Source organism: Aptenodytes patagonicus, chromosome 1 (assembly GCF_965638725.1).
Source record: "Aptenodytes patagonicus chromosome 1, bAptPat1.pri.cur, whole genome shotgun sequence".
NCBI classification, from domain to species: Eukaryota; Metazoa; Chordata; class Aves; order Sphenisciformes; family Spheniscidae; genus Aptenodytes; species Aptenodytes patagonicus.
Genome location: NC_134949.1, coordinates 153,373,789 through 153,401,158, shown reverse-complemented (window position 1 = coordinate 153,401,158; position 27,370 = coordinate 153,373,789). Strand labels below are relative to the sequence as shown.

General features: G+C 41.5%; 1 protein-coding gene across 2 annotated transcripts in view; it reads left to right on the top strand.

The window, feature by feature from the left end:
• The first annotated feature begins 773 nt into the window (after window positions 1-773).
• Window positions 774-27,370, top strand: part of MGAT4A (alpha-1,3-mannosyl-glycoprotein 4-beta-N-acetylglucosaminyltransferase A) — an 89,738-nt gene continuing 63,141 nt past the window's right edge. The window contains exons 1-2 of one of the 2 annotated variants that reach the window (XM_076359276.1): window positions 774-822; window positions 4,907-5,221. In XM_076359276.1, coding sequence (XP_076215391.1) covers window positions 5,128-5,221 — 94 coding nt within the window. In that variant the 5' untranslated portion in view covers window positions 774-822; window positions 4,907-5,127. Of the gene's footprint in view, window positions 823-1,544; window positions 1,723-4,906; window positions 5,222-27,370 lie in introns of those variants that run through there. The other variant, XM_076359285.1, reaches the window with a different exon arrangement.

The window sequence follows — 27,370 nt, the reverse complement described above, 5'->3', positions numbered from 1 at the left end:
AACGGTACAAAGGACAGAGGGTTCATTTAACTGGCGTGAAGCAACAAGCTGTTCTTTGATACAAACAGTTCTTGACACAAGCTCTAGGAGATGATTAGCACAGTATGAACTCAACAGTAGAATTCGTGACTCCTTGCCACTGGTGAAAAAGCACATCACACGGGGCACCAATACATGTGATTTGCTTGGCACTGACAGGCAGTTCGAGAAATATTCTGCTGAGCTCAGCTTCCTCTCAACGCACCCTCACACAGCAGGCCAGGGGCTCGACCCTGAAGCGACCAGGTAGATCCAAGCTCAGGATGGACGTCCTGCAGCTGACAGCAGGACAAGGAGTAACAAAGCACTGGGCCGACCAAGTCTTTCTTAGGACTCTACCCGAACAATGAACCCTCAAAAGCACAGCCTAAAAAGGGGACAGACTGCGGAAAGAGGAGCACCGAAAAAAACACCCCACTCCGGCTCCCAACAGCTACTGAGAAAGACCTCGCGAGACTGAGCTATTTATAGCCGCGGCCGAAGAGAGCGACAGGCAGCCCAGCCAGTGAGCGGCGCTCTCTAACGCGGCGCCCATTGGCCGCCGGCGGGGACGGCTCCTGGCCGGTGGGTGGGGTTTCCGCGCCGGTGGGCGGGGCGGAGCTCTGTGCGGTTCCACGGCGCTCGGGGCGGGGGGCGGTTGCCCGAGCCCGGCGCGTCGCTGACGAGGGAAGGGCGGGGGGCGGGCGAGGGGAGCGAGAGCCCCGGCGCGAGCCAACACAGTCGCTCGCCGCCGCGCCCGCCGCCCGCGCCCCGCGGCTCCCCCTGCCGGAGCGCAGCGCACAGGTGAGGATGGCAGCGGCGATCAGCGGGTCCCGCTCCCCCTGCGCGCCCCGGGCCCCTGCTGCCGCCACCCGGCTGCCGGCTCCAAGCCGGGTCCGAAGGCGGCAGCTACAGCCGACTCGGCTTTTTGGGGGGGGCTAGGGCCGGGCGTCCCTTCTCTCCGCACCCTCTGGAGCGGGAGTGTAGCGGAGGCGCTTCCCCTCCCAGCGCCACGGGTCTCCGCGGTGTCGCCGGAGGGAGGGCAGGCGGGAGGCTGGAGGCCGTCCTGTTCCCCCATCTGCATGCATGCACCCTTCTGCGCTCACATGCACCTGCGTGGTGGTGGTGCTGGTGTAGGGAGCGCTTGCGGCTCCTTCGCAGGACTTGCTGCCACTCCCTCCCTTCGCCCTGTGCCTGGGGGTGCCCGCGGGGCGTGTGGAGGGCGGCGCTGGGGTCCGGGGCAGAGCGGCACTGCTCCCCCTTCTCCGGCTAGGGCGCCCAGGGGAGCGCTGCTGCCGCCGCTGCCCCTTCTCTCTCCGTCCGCCCTTCCTCCTCTTCCTCCCTGCGTGCCGGGAGCCCGAGGGGGGTTCGGCAGAGTTTGCAGTTTCCTGTCCCTCGTCCTTCCCCCCGCCCCCCAACCTCGCTCCGATGCACCGGGCGCCGCGCAGCTCCCCGGACCGGCGCTCTCCCTCCCCTCCGTCTCCGTCAGCTCTCGCCCTCTGCCGCCCGGCAGAGCTGGCGGCGGCCGGTGCGTATTTCCCCGCCTGATTTTTCGCTTCCCCGGCTAAATAGCCACGACCGGGGCAGAGACACCGGGGAAGGTCCCAACTAACTCGGGACGGTTTCCACGGAGGCAACGGATCCCCGTCACCCCGGGCTTGAGGGGACTCGGCTGCGAAATGGCAGGGCGCCGGCGAGCCTGAGGTAACGGCCGTTAACGGCGGCGGGTGACGGCTCGCGGCGCGCCCAGCCGCGCGCCGCGGGGTCTGCTGAAGCGTTTCGGTAGAAATAATACGGAAAAGCCTCTGCCCAGCAAACCTCCTCCACCCTTTCCTTCTTGTTTTCTTTTGATCACGGACCGTTCTCCCATGCCTTAAAGAACAACCTTTTAAATGCGGCACTGCTGCCGCGGCGGGTGCTTTTGCACCTCCCGGCAGGATGGGGTCTGGGCTCATCTTCTCAGAACTCTGGCACTCTTCAGGCTTTGATCCTGCACCATCTAACCCTTCAGCAACTATGTAAAGAGCCTTTGCAGGGGCATTGAAGTGAATCAGTTTTTATGGTTTGCAGCTGGAAATAAGCTTTGTATGTATTTTGGGAGTGTCTGGATCCATACAGAAATTTCTTGGTTTATTTAAGACGTGGTTCAGTAGGGTGCTGCTCAGCACCTGAGAGGTGCCAGGTACCTTCAGTACCCATGGCCTTTCAGCATCCGGCAGGGTCGTTCCTGTGTGTCTGCAGTCGGAAAGGTTCATGTCATAATGGTGCCGGCAAATTTCATAGGCTTCATCTGTCTGGTTATACCCTGTCGTAACATCAGCTCAAACTGGATTACCCCTCAGTTAAATTTATTTAGTTTGTGTTGTAAATTATTGGACAAACCTAAAGTGACCACCTGGGGGTTAAATAATTTATGTGCGTCTACACATGGGTTTCTGCTGGTTTAACTATATGCATTTTTAAAAACTGGAACGCTTCTGGTTCATGCATGGCCTTGATATATGCAGTTTGATACAGTGAAATGCTTGAATAATCATCTAAGTACTGCTGAGCTGCTGGTGCCTGTGCTAAGAGGAGTGGGTACAACACCAGAAGAGAAGGATAAAAGCAGAACCAGCCAACACAAACCCATGATAATTATTAATTTGACACAATTTTGTGCATACTCACTGCTAATTGAATCATGTTGCTACTGTTTTTTTATTTTTTTGTTTTCTGAATTCTTTCAGGCTGTATTTTTCTGTGGATTCAAATAGCACAGTGAGAAGCCCTGATCACGGCATCTTGATTTTATTGGAGCAAATGTAAAATGATGCCCACATTTTCTGGCAAGGCAGGCAGTTCACTTTCCTTGCGTTATCAGATGATATTTTTACTTTCCTGGCTGCCCTCTCTTGTTTGCATGTCGGACCAGCTGTCTGTTGCCCCCACTGGGATAATCCGTCTAGCTTGCAGCCTGGTCCTTCGTGCACATCTGAGCTGCTCCAGAGAGATTTGACTGCTGCTAAAAGAATGGTAGAGGTAGATTACAGTTTAGGCATCCTTGCTTCAGAGCCACTTTAGCTGTGTTAAACTGTTAGCGTCATTGACCTTATCAGTATCCTAGTCACTTAGTCTGGTAGTCTGGGAATCTCCTGAACTTCCTAAATTCATGTAGACAGGCCTTACAAAACCTTGGGGTTTTGAGATCTTTGCCTCTCCTTGCTATTAAAGTTCACCCAGACTTTCATCTTCTCACCTAATTATTCTTGCCTACCCTTCTGGCTTTTATTATGTCCATCTCCTATTTAAAGTGCTGGTGCTGATGATATTTCCTGGCATGCCGTGCTCTCCGTGTTAGCTTTCTGTAGGTCTCTCAGTTGTCTTTATCTTCCATTGTGTTGAATTCAGGTTTCTCGTATCGTAAGGCCTTTTACAGTTCTTTCTATTCCTGCTCATTATTTTGTTTCTTACTGAATTTTACCCTCCACTTTGTCTGCTTCCTGTGTACTTGCATTTGTTTCCTTCCTTATAGGTACTATGTGATTTCTGAATTAATGTTTAAAATCACAAACCCATCTGTGTGTAAAGTTCCTCAAAACAAAACATGTTACTACACATTATATGTGAGGTAATCATAGTCCGAAGGGAAATACTTTCTGTAACCTGGATGTTGCGACCAAGATTTGAACGCAAGAGCATGTAGTTCTGCAACTTTGTTCTCTTCCGTTCATTTGTTAACCATGCCTGTTGGTTATGTCTTGTTTTGCAAGCTCTTTGGTAAAGGTAGCGTGTGCTGTGATACTTGGTCAGGAAGAGTAGTTCAGATTTGGCTGGAATCTCTTGGTACCGTAATAACAAAAAGTAATTTTTTCCCTGTTGTTCTAAATGCACCCCGGCAAGAGTGTGACAGAGATTGCTTCCAGGGAAAATTCAAAGCAAGTTATTTATTGCTGGGTAGCATACTTGTATTGGATGCAGTTTATAGTGGGGGAAAAACTATCAGTGCCTTAAAAGAATGTCGAATGTTAATGTTTGAGCTACTGTAAAGGATGATTTAGCGCTTTAAAAACAAATCCACCCCCCTCCCCCATCTTTTAAAGTTGGTTAATTTATTTCTCTATTCTCTTTGTCTTGCTCAGTTAGGACAGTGTGGTTAGATGCTGGCTGTGTTTGGCCAGTTGGGGATTTTCTAATCCCAGGATAGGGGAACCTTCCTCTGGGATAAAGCTGAACTGTAGGTAATTCCTGTGTTTTGTCCTTGTGCCTGTGTGGCGGAGATAGAGGAGTGATATGGTCATATCATGGCATTTTGTGGGGCTTTTGGGTTGTTGCCAGTTGGTATAGGTTGAGCAGTCTCTGGAAAAAAATGGTTGTGGATGGATCAAATACTCTTGCACCGACCAGAGAAGGATGAATGATGTAGGTTTGTAAATGCTGTTTAAAGCTCTGGTCTTTCAATTTGCTGGGGGTGGTTCTGCTGCTGCAGTTACATTAGGCCTCACTGATTTCAGAGGGGTTTTGTTGAAGCGAGTACTTAGGAGCGGGGCCTGGAGTTGCTGGCTTCCAGAAACAACTCTTGTGTCAATTCATCACCTGCCAGAGTGACACGTGATCTTGCCTTGAGTTTATGATAAAATTGTAATGTTGGTGATGTGTATGTTTGTCCTATAACGACCAAATTCATGCGAAATACAGCTCCTCCAGATACGAGCAGTCTTAACAGAAAACAGACAAATTAATCTAACAAGTTCTATTCCCTGAACTGAGACTGAGGCAGTGTGAGGGAGATGCATGTAAGCCACGGTAGTGAGTGTATAGTTGTATTTCTTTACTGTATTTTGGTACATGGGGGACTCTTGTAAATATTTTTGGCGTAATCTGTTAAAATTTTGTTTCCTTTAAACAGGACTGGAAGAATAAAGAGAAGTTTAATTTATGAGAACTATAAGAAAGCTTACAACAATTTGGAATGGATTGATTTATGATACCTCTGATATGTGAGAGCTACATTTTGTGTCGCTGTTGGCCAGCTGCTGCTGGTGGACTTCAGCTGACTTCATTGCAGCAAGCCCAACAGATAGGTCCTCATCGCTGATAAAACATAAACAAGTGTGATGCTGAAATGAGATGAGGCTCCGAAATGGAACTGTGGCCACCGTGTTAGTTTTCATCACTACTTTCCTCAGTTTGTCCTGGTATACTGCATGGCAAAATGGGAAAGGTAAGTAAAAGGCTCCAAAACCAAACTGACCTTCACGTGGCTGCATGGCAGAGGAATGAATAGTACAGGCGTGTGCACTGCTGCTGTATGTTAGCAATTTGTAAATTGCTTGTTGACTAGCTCTGCTCCAGAAGGTATTGCCTTGGTGAGGAATAAACACCTGCAATAGATTCAGGAAAATTAACTTGGAGTGATCCTGATTTAAAAAGAAAAATAATGTACCTGAAGAAAAACAAATGCTGCTGTTGGAGGAAGGGGTTGGTCCAGGCTGAATAGTTGTGTTTTGGGGTTTTTTTTCCTGGTTTATAGTTGTTGGAAAAACGTATGGTCTCATTTTTTGTTGCTGTTTGTTTTTTTGTTGCTGTTTGTTTTTTTGTTGCTGTTTGTTTTTTTGTTGCTGTTTGTTTTTTTGTTGCTGTTTGTTTTTTTGTTGCTGTTTGTTTTTTTGTTGCTGTTTGTTTTTTTGTTGCTGTTTGTTTTTTTGTTGCTGTTTGTTTTTTTGTTGCTGTTTGGTGGGGTTTTTTCCTTTTTTTTTTTCCCCATGTAACATATGGCCAATGGACCTGGCTGGAGAATGTTATTTTTGGTGCTGCTTTCTGTCTTTACTGATGATTCAGTGATGGCAGTGGCAAACTGCCAGTCAGCATTGTTGAAAGACTTCTCTTGCTGTCTTTGAATGAAATGTAAAATATTTCTTGTCTGAGTATGATATAAGAAATAAAGTAATATTTCCCAGGTAATGGGAAATGCATCTATTACAATAACATGAGCAATCTCATAAAATAATCAAGTAACTATTGTGTGTAATAGACTTTTACCTTTTTATATATCTTTGTTGATCTTACTGCACTCCATTGTGAACCTTGGAAAATTCAGTTTTTCTGAGGGTCAGGACTGTTTACTGCAAGTAAGATGTTTCGGTTTTGTCCTTCAGTAAGGCAAATAAACTTGTTCAGCAATGGTTTCTAGAAGAAGAAAGGTTTTGTTTTGGTTTTTTTTCCTTTATGAACATCTGATCTCTTGAAACGTAGTAGACTATGTCCTTCAAAGATCAAGTAATTTTAAAACACATATTCTGTCTTAAGTGAGATTGCTACATGGTTTGTTCTGACTGTTCTGCTGAGAATATTATCTTCAGTTGTGCCTCAGGTCCAGTAAGAGGAAGCTGGGGTTTTCCAGGAATACTGTCTGTTGTAGCACAGATGACTTGTAATCCTTATTTAAATATAAAAGCAGCAGATGAGTTCTGTGGCATATTGAATTTTTTTTTTCCCATTGGGCACTTGTCGGAGAAGCAGGTGCTTTGTGGTGTGACCTCTGCTGTAGCAGTTGATCGGTAGGCTAGCCTGCTGAATGTAAGCAGCAGGAAAAATGTCAGGTTCTCAAGGTTGTGGTAAGATGTAGATTAATTGGACAACAAAAGTGTAAATGTGCCAAAGACTGACAAGAAAAGGATATCTGAATAGCACTGTAAGTAGTATTTTCTTCATTTTGGCTAATACCACGTTCTGTAGTTAAATTTTTACGTTACTGATTCATTTCTTGCTGAAGAACCTCACAAGAATTTTGCTTTCACTTCAGCAAAGATATATATCTATGAAATTCTTTCTCATGCTTTTTTTCTTTCTTATTTGACATATGATTTACAAGTCTTGTTCTCTTTTGTCAAAGTGTAACGCAAAGAAAAGTCTTCATTAAAAGAAATTAAAAATCTGCTATTTGGAGAGTACTAGTATATATAGCACTTAGTGACAATTTAAGCTTTTGTTGGTCAGACTGCTCTATTTTTTTATACTTTTTATTTTTCCATCTGAATGCTTAGAATCAATACTTTCTTAATGTTGGTATAAAAGTTCTGCATTTTTCTTCTTCCAGATCTTGCTGTTGAGCATTAAGATAGTAATTTGTTAAATAAAAATCAGTGTAACAAGACATCAGTAATGTGTTAATTAATCATAAATCACAGTTATGAAACTACAGTCTAGATAATTTGCTCTTAAGGTGTTGCTTCAACAGAAATTTATACATAGAATATTGTTTTTTAAATTTTATTTTACTTTTTAACTTATATTTAGCATTTATTAATTTGCTCAGATTGTCTAAAACCAAAACAGATTTGAGTTCATTTAGTACCACGTTTTCAATCAGAGACATTTCTGCAGCAATGGAAAAGGTTCAGAAACTGAGAATATGTATGTATTAATACTATTTTTTTTTTTTTCCAAGTTTGATATCACTTTATGTTTATTTAGTAAGCCTTGCGGGATGTTACCTTAATTCGTTGGTAACATTTTCATTACAAATTGAGTGGCTCAATAAGAAGCAAATATAGTGCTTGCTGTTCCCTTTCACTGAAAGGCTATGGGGTGTCACATGCTCTGGTCATCATCTTTTGTAATTACATTTATATGGCATGCACTAGATTCCTGTACATATTTGTCAGTCTTTGGACAGCAAAGTAAATCTATACTTGGAAAGAAAATACTATTTACATTTTTTAAAAGAAAAAGCAAAACCTCAAATTGCTAGCTTCCTAGTGATAACTAAAACAAATTTTGCTTTTTAAAAGCAGAAGCATAGTGCCTTGTTTCTAACAACCCTAATCCAGTCTTCAAGTGATTAATTCTAATTGAGGAACTAAGATCTTGCATAATTGTCACTTAAAATGCAGAACCATTTGTAGAATAGCAATAAGACTGGGATGATGTGATATTTTTGTCGATCATTTCTTCCTCTAGTAAATATACCTAGTCCCAGTCTATGCAGGATAGGATTTAGACACTTCAAAGCGATACAGACTTTAGTACTAGTTTAAAGTGCAAAAAATTGTCTCTGCAGAACAGTGCTTTACAAACTTCATGGATATGCTGAAAAGTTGTCAGTAGTTGAAGGAAATAGTCTGTCTGAAGTGCCATCACTGGAAACAGCATGGCTTTAGCTTACCCCGTGGTCTGATGATGTAAATAACCTTTCACGGGGCAGATATTGCTATTTGGATGAAATGGCCAATGACATGGTTTTGCTTTTAATGTTAACTGTGTTTGAAGAAGGTTGACTGAAATACCTCTGGTTGTTGGAGAGAGTCTTCAAAATTAAACCAAGATCTTTGTCATTTTCTGGACCCCATGCAATGTCTAGAAGCACTGGAGTTGTAAGGAAGCAGTACAAGCCCTGAATACACCTGGGGAAGACCTCTCCTGTGGGATTCATGAACAAGAGTTGCAAGACTGCTTTCTCGGAGATAAAATTTGCTATGGTTAGCACAAATGAAGTAGATGTTGGAAATCAACTCTTACCAAAATGCAGGTTACTTTGGTGTACAGAAGGAGCACTCTTAAAGGATCTGCAGTCACTTCACATTCACAGTTAGTCAGTTCAGTGTAAGATGTCCTTGAATTCCTCCTAAAACTGAGCTCTTATGCAAGTGATAACTTTATGCTTAACACCATGTCTTTTGACTGAATCATGCTTTTTGGTACTACTGACCTGCTCAGGGTCACAGGTCTTCACCACCTCATTTGTGAGCTACAGAAATGTAGTGTTTTTTTTATCCTAAAGGCACTGCTTTTAAGAAGATCTAACCAGTACAAAACAGTACTGCGTACCTATAACACCAGTCCAAAAATTACATCAGAGCTGTTGTGTGCTACGTAGAGAGTGTCATCTTGATGCTTTGATCTTTAATGTGACTAGTGGTCTGAGTACATAACGTTCAAGGAAGAGCATTATGCTCCATAATGCTCAAGAACCTCTTCTTCCTGGGTCAACAACTTCCTGATGCCTGTCACCAGCATGGAAATTGGTAAGGAAGGTAAATAACTTCACTGAATTAGGGCAGGCGCGGTAGGATGAAACTCCTCGGCAAAGCATTCATCAACCTCATCACTTTGCTTCCCATGTTAAAGTCCTACTCTGATCCTGCTGCCTTTGATTAAAAAAAAAAAAAAGAGCAGTTTTTTGTTTAAAGTGTGCGTGCTTTGTTCTTGGTGATAGTAGTTGGCAGTGTCTTGCGTCATGTTTAAAAGGCATTTGGCTACTTGAAGTGGTGAGGACCTTGTGTATGGAATATGTGTCGTGAACATTTGGTGCAACTTAACCCTTCAGGGTTGTCTAAACTATGTAGTTTTCAGAGCAATCTGAAACTAGTAGTGTATGTCATCTTTTTCCCATGTAAAACGTATTCTTCTTTAACGATGAAGGATTAGTTGAAAAAGCTTGTGTTTTTCAGTTCATCCAAGGGTGGTGTCATAACTGTAGGATCTCTTCACTGGATGAGGATGGCTTATTTTGGTACACTGATTTAAATTCACATGGGAAGACCTCCAAGAAGGCTTTTACTTTTGAGATATTTAACTAGCTTCCTAGTTTGCTGAATATTCCCTCATACTTAAGTGATGATGGTTGGAGCTACTGTTTTGTTTTAAGCATGATGTTTTCTGTCATCTGGACAGAAAATGGCCTGGGCTGTATAATAAAACTGTTGTCGTCTTTCTCCTCTGGCTGTTTTCATAAAATTAGAATTACCACACTGTTTGTCAGCCACAATAATCATAAGTGCTGAAAAATATCTAAACATAACAGCAAGCATAAGAAAACCTAACTGAGACTGAAACAAAAGGCCTCAGCCAATGGTGGAAAATTTTGGAGTAAGAACCAGGAATATTAATACCCGGAGGGAGAAGAGTCCTACAGAACCATGGAGGAAACGGGGCAAGGAGGACAGGAGATATATATATATATATATTTTTTTTTTTTAATGTTTTTTTTCCTTGGCAGTGGTTATGCAAATATTCTCTTTAAAAATAGATCAGAAATCTGAGAGATACATGTTGGTATTTTGCAACCATAGCCCACCTTAGTTTATGCTTTGATCCTAAGAGAAACTGTTATTTGAGTAAATGCTGATTACAGTCTTCTGGCTGCGCATTCTGATTTTCAGAGTTATGTGCTGATCCACTGATGTGAATTAAGACTGATCAACCAAAAAAGTTAAATGGACTACAAACTGGGAGGAGTTGGAGGCAGGGGAAGAGAAGGGACGGGACGGGACGCTGAAGTAGAAAGTGCATGTAACAATTTATGCCAGTCAGCTTGTTTGGGGGAGAAGAGAGGTCTTTTTTTTCTTTTCTGTTAAATAGAAGGGAAGTGTTGGTTTCTTTTGGAAATCCTATTGCAAATCTTCCAGGAGCTGAAATTAAAGGAGACAGGAGTTTCCTTTTTCTTTTTAACACCAGCACATGAACATTACTCCGGTCTTTATCTAAAATACACTTCAAGCTTGGTTTCCAAAACTGGCAAATTGGCGTATAGCTTATTGATATTAAAAATAGGAGTTGAATTTCACTAAGGCCAATCAGGAATGTAGGTTTGGAACAGTTACTGAGAGTCCGGTGCAGGTAGTGAGTACGCTGTCCCAAGTGAATCAAGCAGAAGAGGTGTATATCCCAGCTGTTCAGGTGGGCAGTGTTTAGGTCTGCAGTATCTTTGTGTCCGTCTTGTGCCTAATGCAGCAGAACTTCTCTGACACCAGTGATTTTGGTGAGCTGCAGTGGAAAGGGTCACCACCAAAGGGGCTTTTGCAGCACTGCCCTGTCCCCTTGCTTTTTTTGTAACCTCCTAGCTAGGTTAGCTCGACAGTTTATGGGATTCTAAAACTTGGCTGCTACCAGAGCATTTAATGTGACCAGACTCAGCCAACATCTTGAGGTACTGCTCTTGATTGTGGCCCAGCCCTCAGAGTTGGGGAAAGGCAATACTTTTGCTCTGTGTGCCTTCTCTTAATACTTCTTCAGCCTGAGTCTTTTATGCTTGCATGATTCCTCCAGGACGCTGGTTGCTGCTCCCATGCAGAGACTATCATATGAGTAATTTAGCCAACCCAGGAAGGAAAGTTGCATCTGACCTAGCAGCTCATACCCTAACAGCTCTGCTGTAAGAGATGTATCTAATGAATGTATCCACTAAGAAACCTTTGCAATGGACTGTAAACCAGCATGTGTTCATCTTCTTGCTAATAACTGTCTTCCTGGAGTAGTTACAATAGATACATGGTCACATTTTTAACAGTGAGCAAGAGGGGCTTTGCAATGGTCTGTCTTGGTTTTGGTGGTCGTTGATATTTTCCTTAGTGAATCTGGGGGATGAGAGGGAGAGCTTTCTTACTAAATTTCAAACAGCACCGTGCTGGGAGGAGCAGGAAGGTAGGCAGAGAGATTGAAGTTTAAAATAACTTACGCAAATTGGAGACCTAGTCAGGAAGGGGAGGGGTGAAGGTAGGTGAAAGTGCCCCAGACAAAACATGGGGTGCAGTAAAGCAGAAGAAAATCAAATGTATACATAAAGAATGGGGAAGAAATTTGATGTTAGGATTCTAGTTAGGAATGGCGATTTACTGTAAATCGCATGTTAAGCGTGAGTCATCACGTTATTGCAGAAAACAAAAGAAATTGAACAGAAAAGGGGTGTTAAGGAAGTAAAGAAGTATGAAGTCTACTACTCCAGCAAGACATAGGAAGTCTTCTTTCTGCTCTGCTTGGCCCTGTGTCCACTTTGGTATGGTGCGCTGCAAAGAAAATAGATTCCTTAGGTGCAGTTCAAAGGAGTGATGAGTGATCAAAGATCTAGAAAATGTACACTTAAGGGAGGGGTCAGTGTCCTGACATTGCTTAGCTTAAAGGAAAGGTGTGAGAAGAGAGACAGGAAGATAATTTTCAAATATTTTAAAAGTTGGGGGGGGGGGGGGGGGGAAGGACATTATCTATTGTTTGTGGCCATAGTGAATAACAGGATATAAGGCACTGAAATTGAAAGGGAGAGCAAGGTTAGGTAGTGGAAAAAGTTTTTGTAATGGCAAGTACAGTTACATACTGGAGTAGATTGTTGGGAGGGGTGAAGAATTTCCATGTAGGCATTTTCAAGAACAAGTTAAACCAATGATGACAAGTAAAAGACACCAATACCATGTTTTGTACCAATAGAGATTGGGGCTAGCACAAAAAGGGTGAGTTACACTGGTTTTTAAAGTCAATATGACAGTCCTAAAATAAGTCTCACGTAGGGAAGACCTACAGCTGGCAGGAATGATCTAACTTTGAACTAGCTATCTTGCTGAAATTAGTTATGAGCAGGGGATTGGACTAGATGACCCCTAGAAGATCCTTCTAACCTAAGTTATACGAGGTATTATTGACCTTTGCTAAGTTTATCTCTTCTTGTGCCAAGAGCGACATGCCAGTGCATTTCATTACTAACTAATATTGAGGTTTGCATGAGATATGTGAGAGTTGTCCTTTATTATTGTAAAATTTGATCCCTTAAAATACATAAAAGGTTTGCTTGTATTTTAGCAGATTCACTTAACCTTTTATCGTTAATGTCCACAGTCCTTTCTATAGCTAGGAACTGTGAAATTATTGTGTTAGAAAAATCTCAAAAAGTGACTTGTTTTTATTTTCAAGTGTGATTTCCCCCCCCCCCCCCCCGACTTTAGAGTAGTATCTTATTCAGTAACCTTATTCCTGCTGTGTAATCTTGACTTTATTTGCTGCCTGGATAACAAAAAAGCTTTTTCCATTATTGATACAACCTTTAGGATTAGAATCCTGTAAGTTGTTTCTTTTTAGGATGAGACACTGGTAAGTCTATAATTTAGTTTTGTTTATAATGCACTGTGTTTTGTTTTCCTGAACATGGCAGAAAGTGAATAGAAAGTGGTTTCTTTGCTTACAGGGCAAGGCTTTATTCCAGCTAGTCTCTGCCTAAAAAGCAATTACTCTAGATATCTAGTCTTCTAGAGCTGTGTTTCCAGCTGCTTTTCTGGTTGTCTTCTTGGCTTTCACGCAGCTTTCTGTCTATTCCTGTGGATGCTTCCCACAGATGTGCCATCCATCTATCTAAACAGTTTCTAACAGAAACCCTATTTTTGCTTGCGGCAATATATAATTTTACTATCCTATGCTCAAAAATAATGTAGATGTTTCCTTGCTTATCAAGCATAAATTTTGTTATCAAGCCCACGGATAGATCCTGGTCTTACATATCAATGCCATGAACATGTAAGTTTCCTCAGACAGATCAGAGGTGGGCTGAGCTAAATCTTTTTTCCATTACAAATTACTAGTAAAGTAGTTGTGCAAATAAACAGCCCTCATACTTGGTTGCACAGCCCCTAGAGACAAACTGTAGAAGTATTGTTGGAGAGAGATTTGAATAAAACAAGTGTGATGGGATCACGTGGCTTACAAGGTGGTTGTTAATTTGCAGCAATGTGGGAGCATGGGGAAGCTTTGATCCTGAGTTGTCTGCAAGGAGGACAAGTTAGAAAGAATACGTTCTCAGAAACAGAGCTTGTTCAACACAGTTGTCAAGGCATAAAGAAACAAGGAGCATCAGCAACCTCAACCCGTTAGCATGTGTGGAAACAATAATCAAACTTCTGCAATGCTTGAATTTTGTGCCCAAGCTAATGAGAATTTCTAAAAGTTTCAGCTCTTAGAATAGCATTGTTAATTGTGAGGTGGTAGCACTCTTCTGACCAGTTATCTTTTGACAGATGAATTTTCTTCTCATATATTCAAATGTTAAACATCTGGCTGTGGATCTACCATTACTAATCTCATCTTAATTTAGGAAGCTAGCTTCTTCTTGCTGTAGTTCCTGGCTTGTATGTGTATGTTTTGTTGGTTTCTGAGGGGAGGGAAAGGAATGGTTTAAAGTAAGAGTGTCTCAATTTACATGTACAGAAACTCAGAGTTATTGACAATTCTGTGGTAGAAACAAATCACGTTGAAGTTTTCAGAAGCTTTCAGGTCGTCAGAACTGAATGGTTGCTTTTTCTTTCTGTGTCATGGTTCTACTTTCCTGTATGCTGTTTCCTTGCCACATTGGTCTGTGGCTGAGTTAATCCATCTGAGAATATACAGCATCTTAACTCTCAAAATCTGAGCCCTGAATGTTTGACAGTGTGTGAGCATATAATATGGTGATTCTTGGAGACGGTTTGGGATACATACACCTGGATTTTCCTGGACATGACTTCTTTTTCTTCATGGAAATCTTGCCTGGGCAGAAATCCTTCAGATGCAGAGCCTGTTAGCCGTGGATGGGTGGATGCTGCTGCACAGGCATCATGTTGCTGACCAGGCTACTGCATGACCAGAAATCCCAGCTGTGTACACAGAGATTGTTTAAGTGTGCACAGTAAGTGACACCTTTGGGAAGTTTTATCTAAGTGCATGATGAGATGCATGATTGCATCGATGATAACTTCCTTCTCCAAGTGGTAGAGGAGCCAATGAGGAGAGGTGCTATGCTGGGCCTTGTTCTCACCAACAAGGAGGGGCTGGTGGGGAATGTGAAGCTCAAGGGCAGCCTGAGTTGCAGTGACCACGAAGTGGTGGAGTTCAAGATCCTTAGGGCACCAAGGAGGGCGTACAGTAAGCTCACTACCCTGGATTTCAGGAGAGCAGACTTTGGCCTCTTCAGGGATCTGCTTGGTAGAGTGCCATGGGACAAAGCCCTGGGGGGAAGAGGGGCCCAAGAAAGCTGGGTAATATTCAAGGATCACCTCCTTCAAGCTCAGGAGCGATGCATCCCAGCAAAGAGGAAGTCAGGCAAAAACGCCAGGAGGTCTGCATGGATGAACAAGGAGCTCCTGGACAAACTCAAACACAAAAAGGAAGCCTACAGAGGGTGGAAGCAAGGACAGGTAGCCTGGGAGGAATACAGAGAAATTGTCCGAGCAGCCAGGGATCAGGTTAGGAAAGCTAAAGCCCTGATAGAACTAAATCTGGCCAGGGACATCAAGGGCAACAAGAAAAGATTCTATAGGTCCGTCAGGGATAAAAGGAAGACAAGGGAAAATGTGGGCCCTCTCTGGAACGAAATGGGAGACCTGGTTACCTGGGACACGGAGAAGGTGGAGGTACTCAATGACTTTTTTGCCTCGGTCTTCACCGGCAAGTGCTCGAGCCTCACTGCCCAAGCCGCAGAAGGCAAAGGCGGGGACTGGGAGAATGAAGAGCCGCCCACTGTGGGAGAACATCAGGTTCTAGACCATCTAAGGGACCTGAAGGTGCACAAGTCCATGGGACCCGATGAGATCCATCTGTGGGTCCTGAAGGAACTGGCGGATGAAGTTGCTAAGCCACGCTCCATCGTATTTGAGAAGTCATGGCAGTCCGGTGAAGTTCCCACTGACTGGAAAAGAGGAAACATAACCCCCATTTTTAAAAAGGGAAAAAAGGAAGACCCAGGGAACTACAGGCCAGCCAGTCTCACGTCTGTGCCTGGGAAGATCATGGAACAGATCCTCCTGGAAGCTATGCTAAGGCACATGGAGGACAGGGAGGTGATTTGAGACAGCCAGCATGGCTTCACCAAGGGCAAGTCCTGACTGACTAACCTAGTGGCCTTCTGTGATGGAGTGACTACATCAGTGGACATGGGAAGGGCTACAGATGTCATCTCTCTGGACCTCTGTAAGGCCTTTGACACGGTCCCCCACAACATCCTTCTCTCTAGACTGGAGAGGTATGGATTTGATGGGTGGACTGTCCGGTGGGTGAGGAATTGGTTAGATGGTCGCATCCAGAGGGTAGTGGTCAACGGCTCAATGTCCGGATGGAGATTGGTGACGAGTGGCATCCCGCAGGGGTCCGTACTGGGACTGGTACTGTTTAATGTCTTCATCAATGACATAGACAGTGGGATGGAGTGCACCCTCAGCAAGTTTGCAGATGACACCAAGCTGAGTGGTGCGGTCGACACGCCAGAGGGACGGGATGCCATCCAGAGGGACCTGGACAAGCTCGAGAAGTGGGCCTGTGTGAACCTCATGAGGTTTAACAAGGCCAAGTGCAAGGTCCTGCACCTGGGTCGGGGCAACCCCCAGTATCAATACAGGCTGGGGGATGAAGGGATTGAGAGCAGCCCTGCCGAGAAGGACTTGGGGGTACTGGTGGATGAAAAGCTGGACATGAGCCAGCAATGTGCGCTCGCAGCCCAGAAGGCCAATTGTACCCTGGGCTGCATCAAAAGCAGCGTGGCCAACAGGTCGAGGGAGGTGATTCTGCCCCTCTACTCTGCTCTGGTGAGACCCCACCTGGAGTACTGCGCGCAGCTCTGGAGCCCTCAGCATAAGAAAGACACGGACCTGTTGGAGCGGGTCCAGAGGAAGGTCACAAAAATGCTCAGGGGGATGGAACACCTCTCCTATGAGGAAAGGCTGAGAGAGTTGGGGTTGTTCAGCCTAGAGAAGAGAAGGCTTCGGGGAGACCTTATTGCAGCCTATCAGTACTTAAAGGAGGCTTATAAAAAAGATGGCGGCAAACTCTTTAGCAGGGCCTGTTGCAACAGGACAAGGGGGAATGGCTTTAAACTAAAGGGGGGTGGATTTAGGCTAGATAGAAGGAAGAAATTTTTTACGCTGAGGGTGGTGCGACACTGGCACAGGTTGCCCAGAGAGGTGGTGGATGCCCCATGCCTGGAAACATTCCAGGTCAGGTTGGACGGGGCTCTGAGCACCCTGATCTAGTTGAAGATGTCCCTGCCCACGGCAGGGGGGCTGGACTAGATGACCTTTAGAGGTCCCTTCCAACCCAAACTATTCTATGATTCTGTATTTGTGATAAGTAGTTGCTGAACAATTGCACAATAGTCCATGTACTTTTGGGATGTCTGAGAGGGGATCAGTCACTCAGTTACTGCCCGGTTGGTTAGCGTATGTGCTGCGAGTCACATTCTGGAGGATGCATAGAGGTGCATGTGTTGTAGAGTTTGTCTGCATGGAAGTGTCAGGGTTAAACTTTTTTGCGTTGCACAAATGTATCTGTTGATCAGGGAGGCTCTAGGTAGAAACAGGGGAGACTTTCCTGAAACTCCTGTGTGTAGACAGATGATGGTAGAATAACTGTTTTCTCTTCTGATGTAAATGGGACGCACACATTCATAGGTAGAGATGACCTTTTTCGGTCAGGGCTCATTTTCCCTTGTTCTCCTCCTCCACACTGCTTTACTGAGAAGGCGGTTGTATACAATAAATGTGCAATTTTATAGTATATGGAGACACTGAAAAAGAGAGTAATGCTTGGCCCTGTATTTGTAACATGCTGCTTTAAACCTAACTGTATTTAACTTAGTTTGATGAAGTTTTTAACTTGGAACGAGCTATAACTAAATGGAAGACTTTTCTTTCTCTTGTATTTTGGGGATCCAGAGATGAGTTGCATTGGGTTTTGCGGTATTTTAGCTACGCATAGATTGCAGTGATCAAAGATTTCAATTGGGTGAAGTTGAGGGTTTGTCCTCATGCAGGAAAAAAAATGATGCTAGGACATTCACAGTATGTTCATATATTCAGTGCCAATGGCTTTAGGTTGTTCTCTGGTGCAGTCATAATGATAAACTAATGACTCAGATAATGAAAGTAGGATGGCTGTGGTTAACTGTTTTCAAAAATGAAAATGTCACTGCAGCTTCTTTTGCCTTAAGACATGCCACTGTATCCTCTTTTTCCCTCTGTCACTCCTTCGTAATATTTTTTTAGACTGTTGTCCTTGCTTGGTTCAAATTTGGTGTTGTCAGTAACACTGTATTCCTGTAAATTTTGAAGAAACAGGCTGTTAGGACCGGGACGGAGCCTCTACTTGGCCCTGTGGAGGGAAGGGCTGGAGCTCAGCAGCAGTGGTGGGCTTTGCTAGCTAGGCAGCCACTGCTCAAGTTCCCGCTGATCACGCAGTGGGTGCAGAGGTCTGTCTGCTGCAGCATGGCTGTCTTTTGCTAGTGGTTAAAGGCAGATGCTGTTAATGCGTGGAAGAAGTACGTGTATGGGAAGACATACACAGGGGACAACATGAGGAGTTGTGTGCCAAGGGCTGAACACTGGTTCTGCTGGCTGGGGTTATAGTGGCAGAGGAACGGAGGGTTCTGGGGTGTGGATGGGAGTCTTGGGGAAGAGCTGGGGCCACTGGGATAGAAGTCCCTGTAAGTGAGAAGGGGTGGAGGCAGCTGTAGGAAAACAAGTCTGTGAAACTTGCGTAGATGCAGTATCTATGGGTTTGGGTGTTCCGTCCTGCCCCACAATCTGGGCTCTCACTAAGCACACAAAATTACCAGAGTGCCAGGCGAGAGAGCTGTTTTGTTTAAAACTCAAGCAGACATTTGCACAAATTGTATATATTAGTTTTTGATTGTTCATGATACTGCTGGTTTAATCTTACTTCGAAATGTAGGACAAACTGCTTGTGATGGTGTTCATGGGTGTATTTTTGTACTTGGTCCTCTTTTGAATTAGTGGAGAATAGCCGCCTGGGCCTGGCAAGAATCTGTGCTTAAGCGGTTTGCTTTTATCTGTATCTGGTGTTGTGGTGCCTCTTACTTGCTGTTTGTACATGCTTGCTGTTGTCATTAAATGTGTCATAGAAGAAAAAGGCATTCACGGCTACTTTGCTGCGTTGTTTATTGAGATGTTATAGATGCATTTTTCAAATGGAAATTAAATGTAGGAGGCTGATTATAAAGCTAAAGGGGGTGTTGCCATTTGTGGTATTTAAGCGAAACTGTAGAGTTGGTGGCTGATGCAGTTGACTCTACCCTTCGTTCTCGAAAAAAGCTTTAGAGCAGATTGATTTATATACTGCAATAATGGCATAAAAGTAATGGGACACCTAATAGAAACTTCTATCCTATGGCTGTATTGATTTGCATCTTTCAAAAGTAAAAATGGAATTTTTGTAATGCAAAAAGTTTTTTCAACAGATCTTTAGCAAAAACTAAAGTCTTTCCTGTAAGGGAAAATCAAAATATACTTTATTTCCATTTCAAATCTTTATTAAGATGTGTTTTATAGCCACATGATGCTTCTTGGATCTCTTCTTCTGTAGGAATAATTTCTACACTGTGCTAGTTCTTCCACAAACACTTTGCTTTCTTGTTACAGAAAGGATCAATATGAAAGTTATAATTCTACTCAGAAACCTTAACCCATTTGAAATACAAATGGAACCACATTTCCCTGTGGTGTTGTAGCACCACAAACTAAAGTTCAGTAATATTGAAGAGTAGTGTAATGGGAAAATAATTAAAAATATGTAATTAACACGGTGATTTGGGGTAGTTAAACCAAAATATTAATTTTCCGCACTGAGTATTTTGGAGACTCTGTACTTCTCACCAAAAAAATTAAAGATTCCAGCTTCTTATACCATGTGACATATTCCAATGGCCTTAGTCAAGTCTAACTAGAAAACAACTAGTGCCTTCTCTAACCTTGTGAAAACATATTTGTTGCTGCTTCTAGACCATTCTTTTCCTGTTTATGGCTTTGTTTGCCATGATTGAAATTCTGATCTGCTAAAGTATATTATTTGTTCTAGCATTTGCATACGACATAAATGAACATGTCCATTCATCCTGTCCCCCCCTTGATTTTTTTAACCTTTTACTCATTTTATTAATATGAAAGTTGTCTGTGAAACAATGACAAAACAATTATGATACACAGAGACCATGTTAGAGTTGAGATTAAACTAGTTTCAGGTGTCCAGCCAAGATTGAATTTTGAATTGGTGTAATGCCATAATTACAGGCTTCAGATACACCAGTGCTCACAATTGCATATTGATTAGCGTGATGGTCATCTCTAAACCATACCTGATTCTGGGGTGGTTTTTTTCAAATGCAGACCTAGCTGTATGTATTATAATGCTCCTCCTAACTAGAATTTAAGTCTGTCATCAATATTCTCTGAATTATAGTTATTATTTAAGACTTTAGGGTGCTTCCAGACTGAAAAGTACTAAATTTGCACCTTATTCTCAATTTTTAACCAAGGATTTTTTCTTTTAGCCTTTGAATCAGGAGATCCCTCAACACTAGGCACTATAGGAGGCACTGGCTGGCTTTGGTTCCAGCTGTATAGTTAACGCTGTCAACACAGTTTACTGGTGTAACAAGAGCTGGAAAAGGGGAAAAAAGTGAGATGATTGCAGATTGGTTAGTTTTTTGAGTTTTCTTATGTGTAGTACATCATGAATACAAGGAATAATGTGTGTAAGCTTTGACTAAAACTTTATCTCTTTAATCTTAAAATATAGCTACAACTGTAGCTGTTAAAGCAGGAATTTGATGTGGGGGTGTCAGATACGTAAAAGATTTTTAAAAAGTGTCGAATACAGGTTCAGTTGATGACTGGCTATTTACAAGACATGAGTGACACAATTAGAAGAAGCTTGAATGATTACCAAATTGATTTGGAAAATTGGTTTACTGTTTGTGCACCCTAGTTTCAATAATAAACATTTTCAACAAAGATGTTTTTACTGTGAGCTTTTATGGAAACTTGTTTTCTCTTTCAAATCCCTTTTCCAGTTTTAACTTATCAGGTCAATAACAAGGAGAATCAAAGACCCTACTTTCATGAATTCTGTTACGGCAGAGAACACTATTTTAGTAAATTGAATGAGAAATTCAGTAGCTTATAAAAGGGTGGAATGCAGAGAAATATTTTTCATTACAAAAAAATAATAAAAAAACACTCCAGGAATTTGAGACCACTAGATAGCATGAATATTTTTATTTGATATCTTAATATAGGTATATGTGCTTGTTTGTAGAAAGTAGCTGAAAATACTGTCTGATTGAGGTCTGAGGAGAAACATGAGATCTCACAGATGACTTGTAGTCAAACTGACTGTAAGGGGTTGAATTACCTAAAGGGTAATTACATTTGTTTACACTGTCAGGAAACCTGTAAATATTTCAGGTGAAGGGGTTGTTTCTTGTTCTCTTAACAGATGTGAATGAATTGTGTTTTACCCGGGTTAGATTTTGGTATTATTTTAAATGCTGAAATTACGATACCACACAGAGATGCTGATTGTTACATTATAAAGCCACACTCTGCTAGGATCAGCATAAGCGGTTATGGCTTCTTTCATGTGTCTTGTTAGAAATGAGCATAATTAGCTATTGTGTAGTTTTAAGAAGATATTCTTGTTTATTGGTAGCAATAAAGTGTGTGTGCATATATATATGCACACATTTAAACTAAATGATGGAAACAAACATAATAAATGAATGCAACATGTATGCTTAATGCATGCATTTCTGCAGAAATGTACAATAGATTGTTTTATTTTAATATGTTAAAAAATTGCAATGGGAATGCTTTCTTTCAGCTAATGTGCTTTAGTCCTTCAGTGTTGCCAAGAATGCAGGCTAGATATCGACCTATTCTGTATCTTAAAAGTAAAGTGTGTTTCAGTGCTATGATTGTAACACTTGCCTAAACTGGAGCTTCATGCCTGCTTGAGCAGCAGATCTTCTGCATAAGATTTTAGTCAGAGTTGTAGTGTGGCTTTTTAATTGGCAGTTAGTTTGAAAAAATAATCATGACATAATGATCTTTGTAAAAGCTGTCACTGGAAATTGTATTCCTGTTTTTGAGCTAATACTGTGATATTTAGTGTTGACCATTTCCTAGTTTCTTTTACACTGTTGTACACTTTGAGTCTTATGCAAGACAAGTAAGAAATGTCAAAGTGGAGGGTTTTGGTGAAGGTTGTTTGAAGGTAGTTTTTTCTGACACTAAAGGGTTAATGTCCAAATTACATGAATTCAATAGATTGCATACTCAACTGAGCTCTTCTTTTATTAATTTCTTAAACTGAACTCTTTGTGCTATGTATGTCTACAACAGAAGTTGCAATAATTTTCCTTGTACAGCTTTGCATTTTGGGAATAGAATCTATGAAGCTTTTATTTATTCCTTAGTGTTTCTATTCAGGGCTAGAGATGTGTTTAAATGCTGATTGCTTATTGTGGAACTGATTTAGCATATGATTTCAGTGACCTTTTTATATCGCTTTCCCTTTAAAGAAGAAATGCCAGCAGAGTTGACAGTGCTGCTTAGCGCTGGGAATAAAATAAAACCAAATAGCTGGAACCTAAAAAGCCCTGAGGATTATATTCATCCATAGAGTCCTGGGCAGTGTTGTTTACTAGGCAAAGAAATGTGAATGCTAGTTAAGTTAACAGTCAGACCAGGACAAAGAAATTGCAAATGTGAGATTTCTTAATTTTTTTCCCATCCTGTAGCTTGCTGTTCTTTGTTTTAAAAGAAGACTTTCAGCTCAAGTGCTGCCAATAACTCTTCTCAAACAAATCATGTGTTTAATTATCCTTATTGTCTGAAGCCAATGCACAAACAGAACACCATATGCTTCTGTTGACTTGACCTCCTTAGTCGTGGGTGTCTGGATTTTCTGATATATTATTCTTTTTATTCCTTGTGTCCAAAGGAATGTTCATACCCTCTGTCAGCCCTCATCAGTGGCGATTTGAGAGTAGCGTCATAGTGGGTTTTATAACTGTATAGGAAATCTTCTAAATTGTGACCTTTCTGTATTGAACAATTTGTATATAAAGGCAAAGGTAAGCAATTGCATCTGGAGACATTTAAAACTGTTCCTGGCTGCTCTATCCAGCTATTAAAATACCCCTTAAGTAAATCATTCGTCAGTTGTCACAATTCTAGTTTCGCTTCTTTGGCTTTCTGATTGCTTAGGATTGTTTTTCGTCTAGGAAAATGTTTTATTCTGTAGCTTTTTAGGGAGCAAAAAAAAAAAACCCAACAAACCTGCCTGATGTACTATTTCATGCTTCCATTTTGATTGGTAAGCTGCAGCATTTTTAGTGTATTGATATTAAAGATATAAAAATGGGGGGGAAGTGGGTTCTCAGAGTCTGATCTGTTTTGTACTCCCATTTGTCTGCTTTGTTTGTATATGTGGAATCTCTGTGAAAGCAGGGGTTTTTACTTTTTTGAAAGAATGTTTACAAGTAAATTGATTCTGAAATTTACATTTCAAAATAGGAAGGTTTTACCAGTTGATATTACAAAGGATCATATTCAGATTGCTTTGAAAATTTTAGTGAAAACAACTTCAGCTCCTGCTGCAAAGGAATGTTTAAACAAAAGTATCTGGACTGAGATTGGATCAGGCCCTGAAAGTTTCAAAGCAAACACTTCAGACTTGTGCTAGTGCATTAGAATTGGAGAGAACAAAAAACACTATTTGTTTATACAGATCCTTGAAGTGCAAAATGTGAACAAGTTGCAATGAAAAATTAAGTAATTATAATTCTTGGGTTATTTTTTTATAAATAAAGTTAAGAAAACCTGTAGAACCTTCACTCAAAAATAAGCTGTTCTTCACAGTGAAAGCTACTTGAATAAGCATTTTTAAAAATACTTCTAGTCCTAATAAGTACATTTCTATGTGGAAAACAAGGGCAATAAAAAGTAATTCTACCAGATTGTTTTGGTAGATTGAAATACCAGATTGCTGAAGTGACCTGTCAATTTGAGTAACAAGATTAAGGATGAAAGAATGACTTGCCCACTTGTTTTCCTAAACCTTGATACAAGACCTTTTTCGTTTGTTTCATGAAGCAGAAAATGTTTTGTCATGATTAGTAGGATGTATTTTTCGTTTGTAAATCATCTACCTTACTTTACTGTCTTTAATTCCACAGAATAATATACTTACAAAACAATTGCATATTCTCTAATCCCTTCAAAATAATAAAATATCTTTATGAATAGGCATAGCTACAAACTCTGTAACTAAAAAGGCCCACAGGACTGAGTGTTCAAAGAGGACTGATAAAATTTGACCTTGAGCAGTTTTCTTCTGAGCTTTTATTTATAGTATGTCTGTTGTTAGCATTTACAGTATATTGCTTTATTCTGTATTTGCATGGTTGATTACTTTTCTGCTTCAGATTTTATAACTCATCATAACTTGCTTATAAAAGGTTTTAATTTTGCTTAAGAGCAAGGAAGCTAATCAGCTTATGGGGAGTAGTCATCCATGGTAATATATTGTAACATTTCAAGGACACCATATATCAGCTTTTAGGCAGTTTTTGAGACAAAATCAGAATCTGATTTGTGAGCACACTTGAGATTTAGTTTTTGGGGGCAAATTTTGTTAAGACCTTCTTTACTCTTCATTGTTTGACATTGCTGGTTATAAATATGATTTGTGCGTATGGACAGGTTTTGACACTTGCTAATTACCTCAGCTTGTTAACAGTGTTTTGCTGTTTTTATAAGCCTAAATGTCACAGGTGGATTCTGGAACATCTTTAATATCTCTCTTGTGTGGACAGAGCTTTTTGGCCATGCCTGTGTGATAGGTTTAACAATTCTTCTGCTCTCCTCTCCTCAGTCAGACATTTGAGAATGCAGTGCTTGATTTGTGCCTCGTGAGTATCTTCTGAGCTCTGGAATCACTTCCAAAGGGCAATGGAAGCAATGTTCATATTTCCTCAGTAAACGCCACTATGTATTACTTGTCTGTGCATCTTTATGTGGATGCTGGATGATTGTACAGTGCAGTGAGAGCAGAATTTTGTATCACAGTGCTGGGTAATTGTATTTACAGATATGTTTTGCAAAACCCACGCAAAATAGGAAATCTAGCCTTTGTCAAAAAACGTGTCAGTTTTAAGATGAAGTTGAAAATTACTTAAGTGCTAGTGTAGTAAGAATTTCTTTTGATTTACTGGAGGAATTCAGTCTTTCTTTTTTTTGACTGACATTGGAAATAATTTAGTCTGCCACATTAGCGTAGCAGGATTTTAATTTAAAAGGATATCTGTTTGTGAGGGACAAAGATGACTATTTGATCAGGTGATACTACAAATGTGATAGCTTGTAAGGTACTTAGATATTATGGATCAAGAATGGTCTAAAAAATACATGTTGCGTACACTTCTGCGGGAGTGAAGTGCAGGTCAGTGCAGATACTGTCATGACTTACTGGATACTGCTGTACTTGGTACCATGATTTCATGGATCACATAAAGCGTCTGAACTGATTTTAGGGGAAGGGCAGAACTTATTTGTTCACTTTATGTAGCTGAAACAAAGAAACGTTCCTGTAAAAGCTATGCCAGATTGAATTGGCTGGCATGTTGACAAACCCCTAGTTCATTGAAGGGTAACCTGCTCTTGCTGCACCCACTGACTCTATATAAAACTCAGTGTGGAAGCTCTCTGTCCATTAAGACCTCTATTTTGTATCAACCTGTAAATTGATCAACATCCTTGATGGAAGTGTAACATTAATACATGAAGCTTGTTACTGTCTCTGACCCGTGGCATGATGGTAACTACTGTGGGGTTTTCATAATGGGAGTAAATGAGTTGTGGAATAACTAATCACAGAAGTACCTGAATTAGCACTTACTACAGTGTATTCTCACAGATTCAAACATTTATTTAATGGCATTTTAATAACTCTTCAACAGAGTATACACAAAAATGAGACATTTGCTGTGGAACCTTTAACTTGTAGGACAATTTGCTTCAGCTGAAGCTTTTTTTTTGTTGGGTTTTTTTTTTTTTTTAGAAGGTGCAGGCTGTGTTGGTTTTGAATGAGGGTCTAAGGAGAGGGAACCCTGGGGCTGGAATAAGAAAACTGAAAGGGTTGTCACTAGCATGGGCCATAAATTTAACTGTTACATTGGTGAATTTAGTACTGTTGCTAGTGAGACACTGTTCATTTGAATAATGATTTGAATATTCCCCTCTTGGACAGAGGAAAGGTCCTGCTGCATCAGGTATCTGTTCCTGCTCTTACCCGTTTTACTAATTGAAAATTTGTGTGCAATGCTTTGTTGCCAACCAAAGCCTTTTGTCTGTCTGTCAGACGGCAGTCAATTCTTCCTGTTCTTACTTAATGAACGAAAAAGGGGGTGAGAGGTTTCAAGAGTTCAGTTGGGTAGGAGCAGGAAATATAAATCAGGCCTACAATGTGGTAAAGCTAAGCCCTCTGTACTTGTCTTGCTGTCTTTTATGAGTGCCAAGTCTGTGGCTGGTTACCTTTTTCTCTGTGTGGCAGATCCATCACTTTGGGTATTTAGCTGATTTGCAGTTTGAAGGAAGACTCAACTGTGTGCTGTTGATATGGGAAGGTCATAAAGCTTTTTCTGATCTTGTTGTCTGATGCATCTGCCTCTGGAGACTACCAGCCGTACCACCATAGAGCTCTTGAGTAAATTATAGCTTGCTTTTTTTTTTTTTTTTTAAATACTATCACCTCAGTTCAGTATGTTCTGTTTCCAGTTGTGGAAATGGCCTGTGATTTAACATATTTGTGAACCTGCTTGATTGATAAGATAAATAACAGCTTGCAAAGCTTTCATACTGCTTTTTATGTTGTAGATGGTGCTTCTTTTAGCAGCCAGTAAAAGGCTTTCCTTGAGGGAGAATGGCAATACTAACTGATAATCACTGAAATATTCTTGGGGTTCGTAAGGGTCTTCATGCAATTCTGTCTTCCTCTACCCACCCCCCCACCCCACCCCCACCCCCCCAAAAAAAAAAAAAAAAAGGTGGGGGGAGGGAGGCATATTACACAGCAGCCACAGATTTTTTTTTTTTCTTGTGGAGAGTGGCAGGGTTTTTACTGGAGTCACAGGCTATCATAGTATAGCTGTTGCAGGCTACATGGAGTCAGAAACTTTGCAGAGATTGCCAGAAGTGCAAACTTCCCTTTTTAGATAGTTTCTGGCCCTTTTTCTTTGTCCACTATTTAGCCCATTTCTTGAGAGAGGCATCTCTAGAGGGTCACAAACATCTCTTGATTCTGTAGCGCCTATACCTCCTTTCCCTGGTACAACATTAACAAAGGTGGATGTGTATGCATATCATCTAAATACATGCTCCTCTGTGTTCCTCTTCTGCTACTGCCTAAGATATGTAAATAAAATCTTCTGAATTGTCATATATCAATACATGTACAGCTTTGGTCAAGACTGTTGTGTACTTACGTGCTCTCAACAATATTAAATTGCACCTGCAACCTCATTGGTGGATCTGAGTAGTTTTTCAGACTTCTAAATAGTGGATTGAGTATTTTATGGTGATTGTTGCTTTAATAATACCAGTACCTAGACCAGGAATCCTGTTCAACTGTACTTTCTGTGTTTTAAGATTAATTGCAACACACACACATTATATACAGGTTTCAAAAGTGCATTGTGATTGAAGGTTAGATGCCTAGGTTCTTGCTTTGATACTGACACGTCTCCATTTCCTTTGTGGGTGGTTTATGGTGAAACTTCAAATAGTCAGAGGCA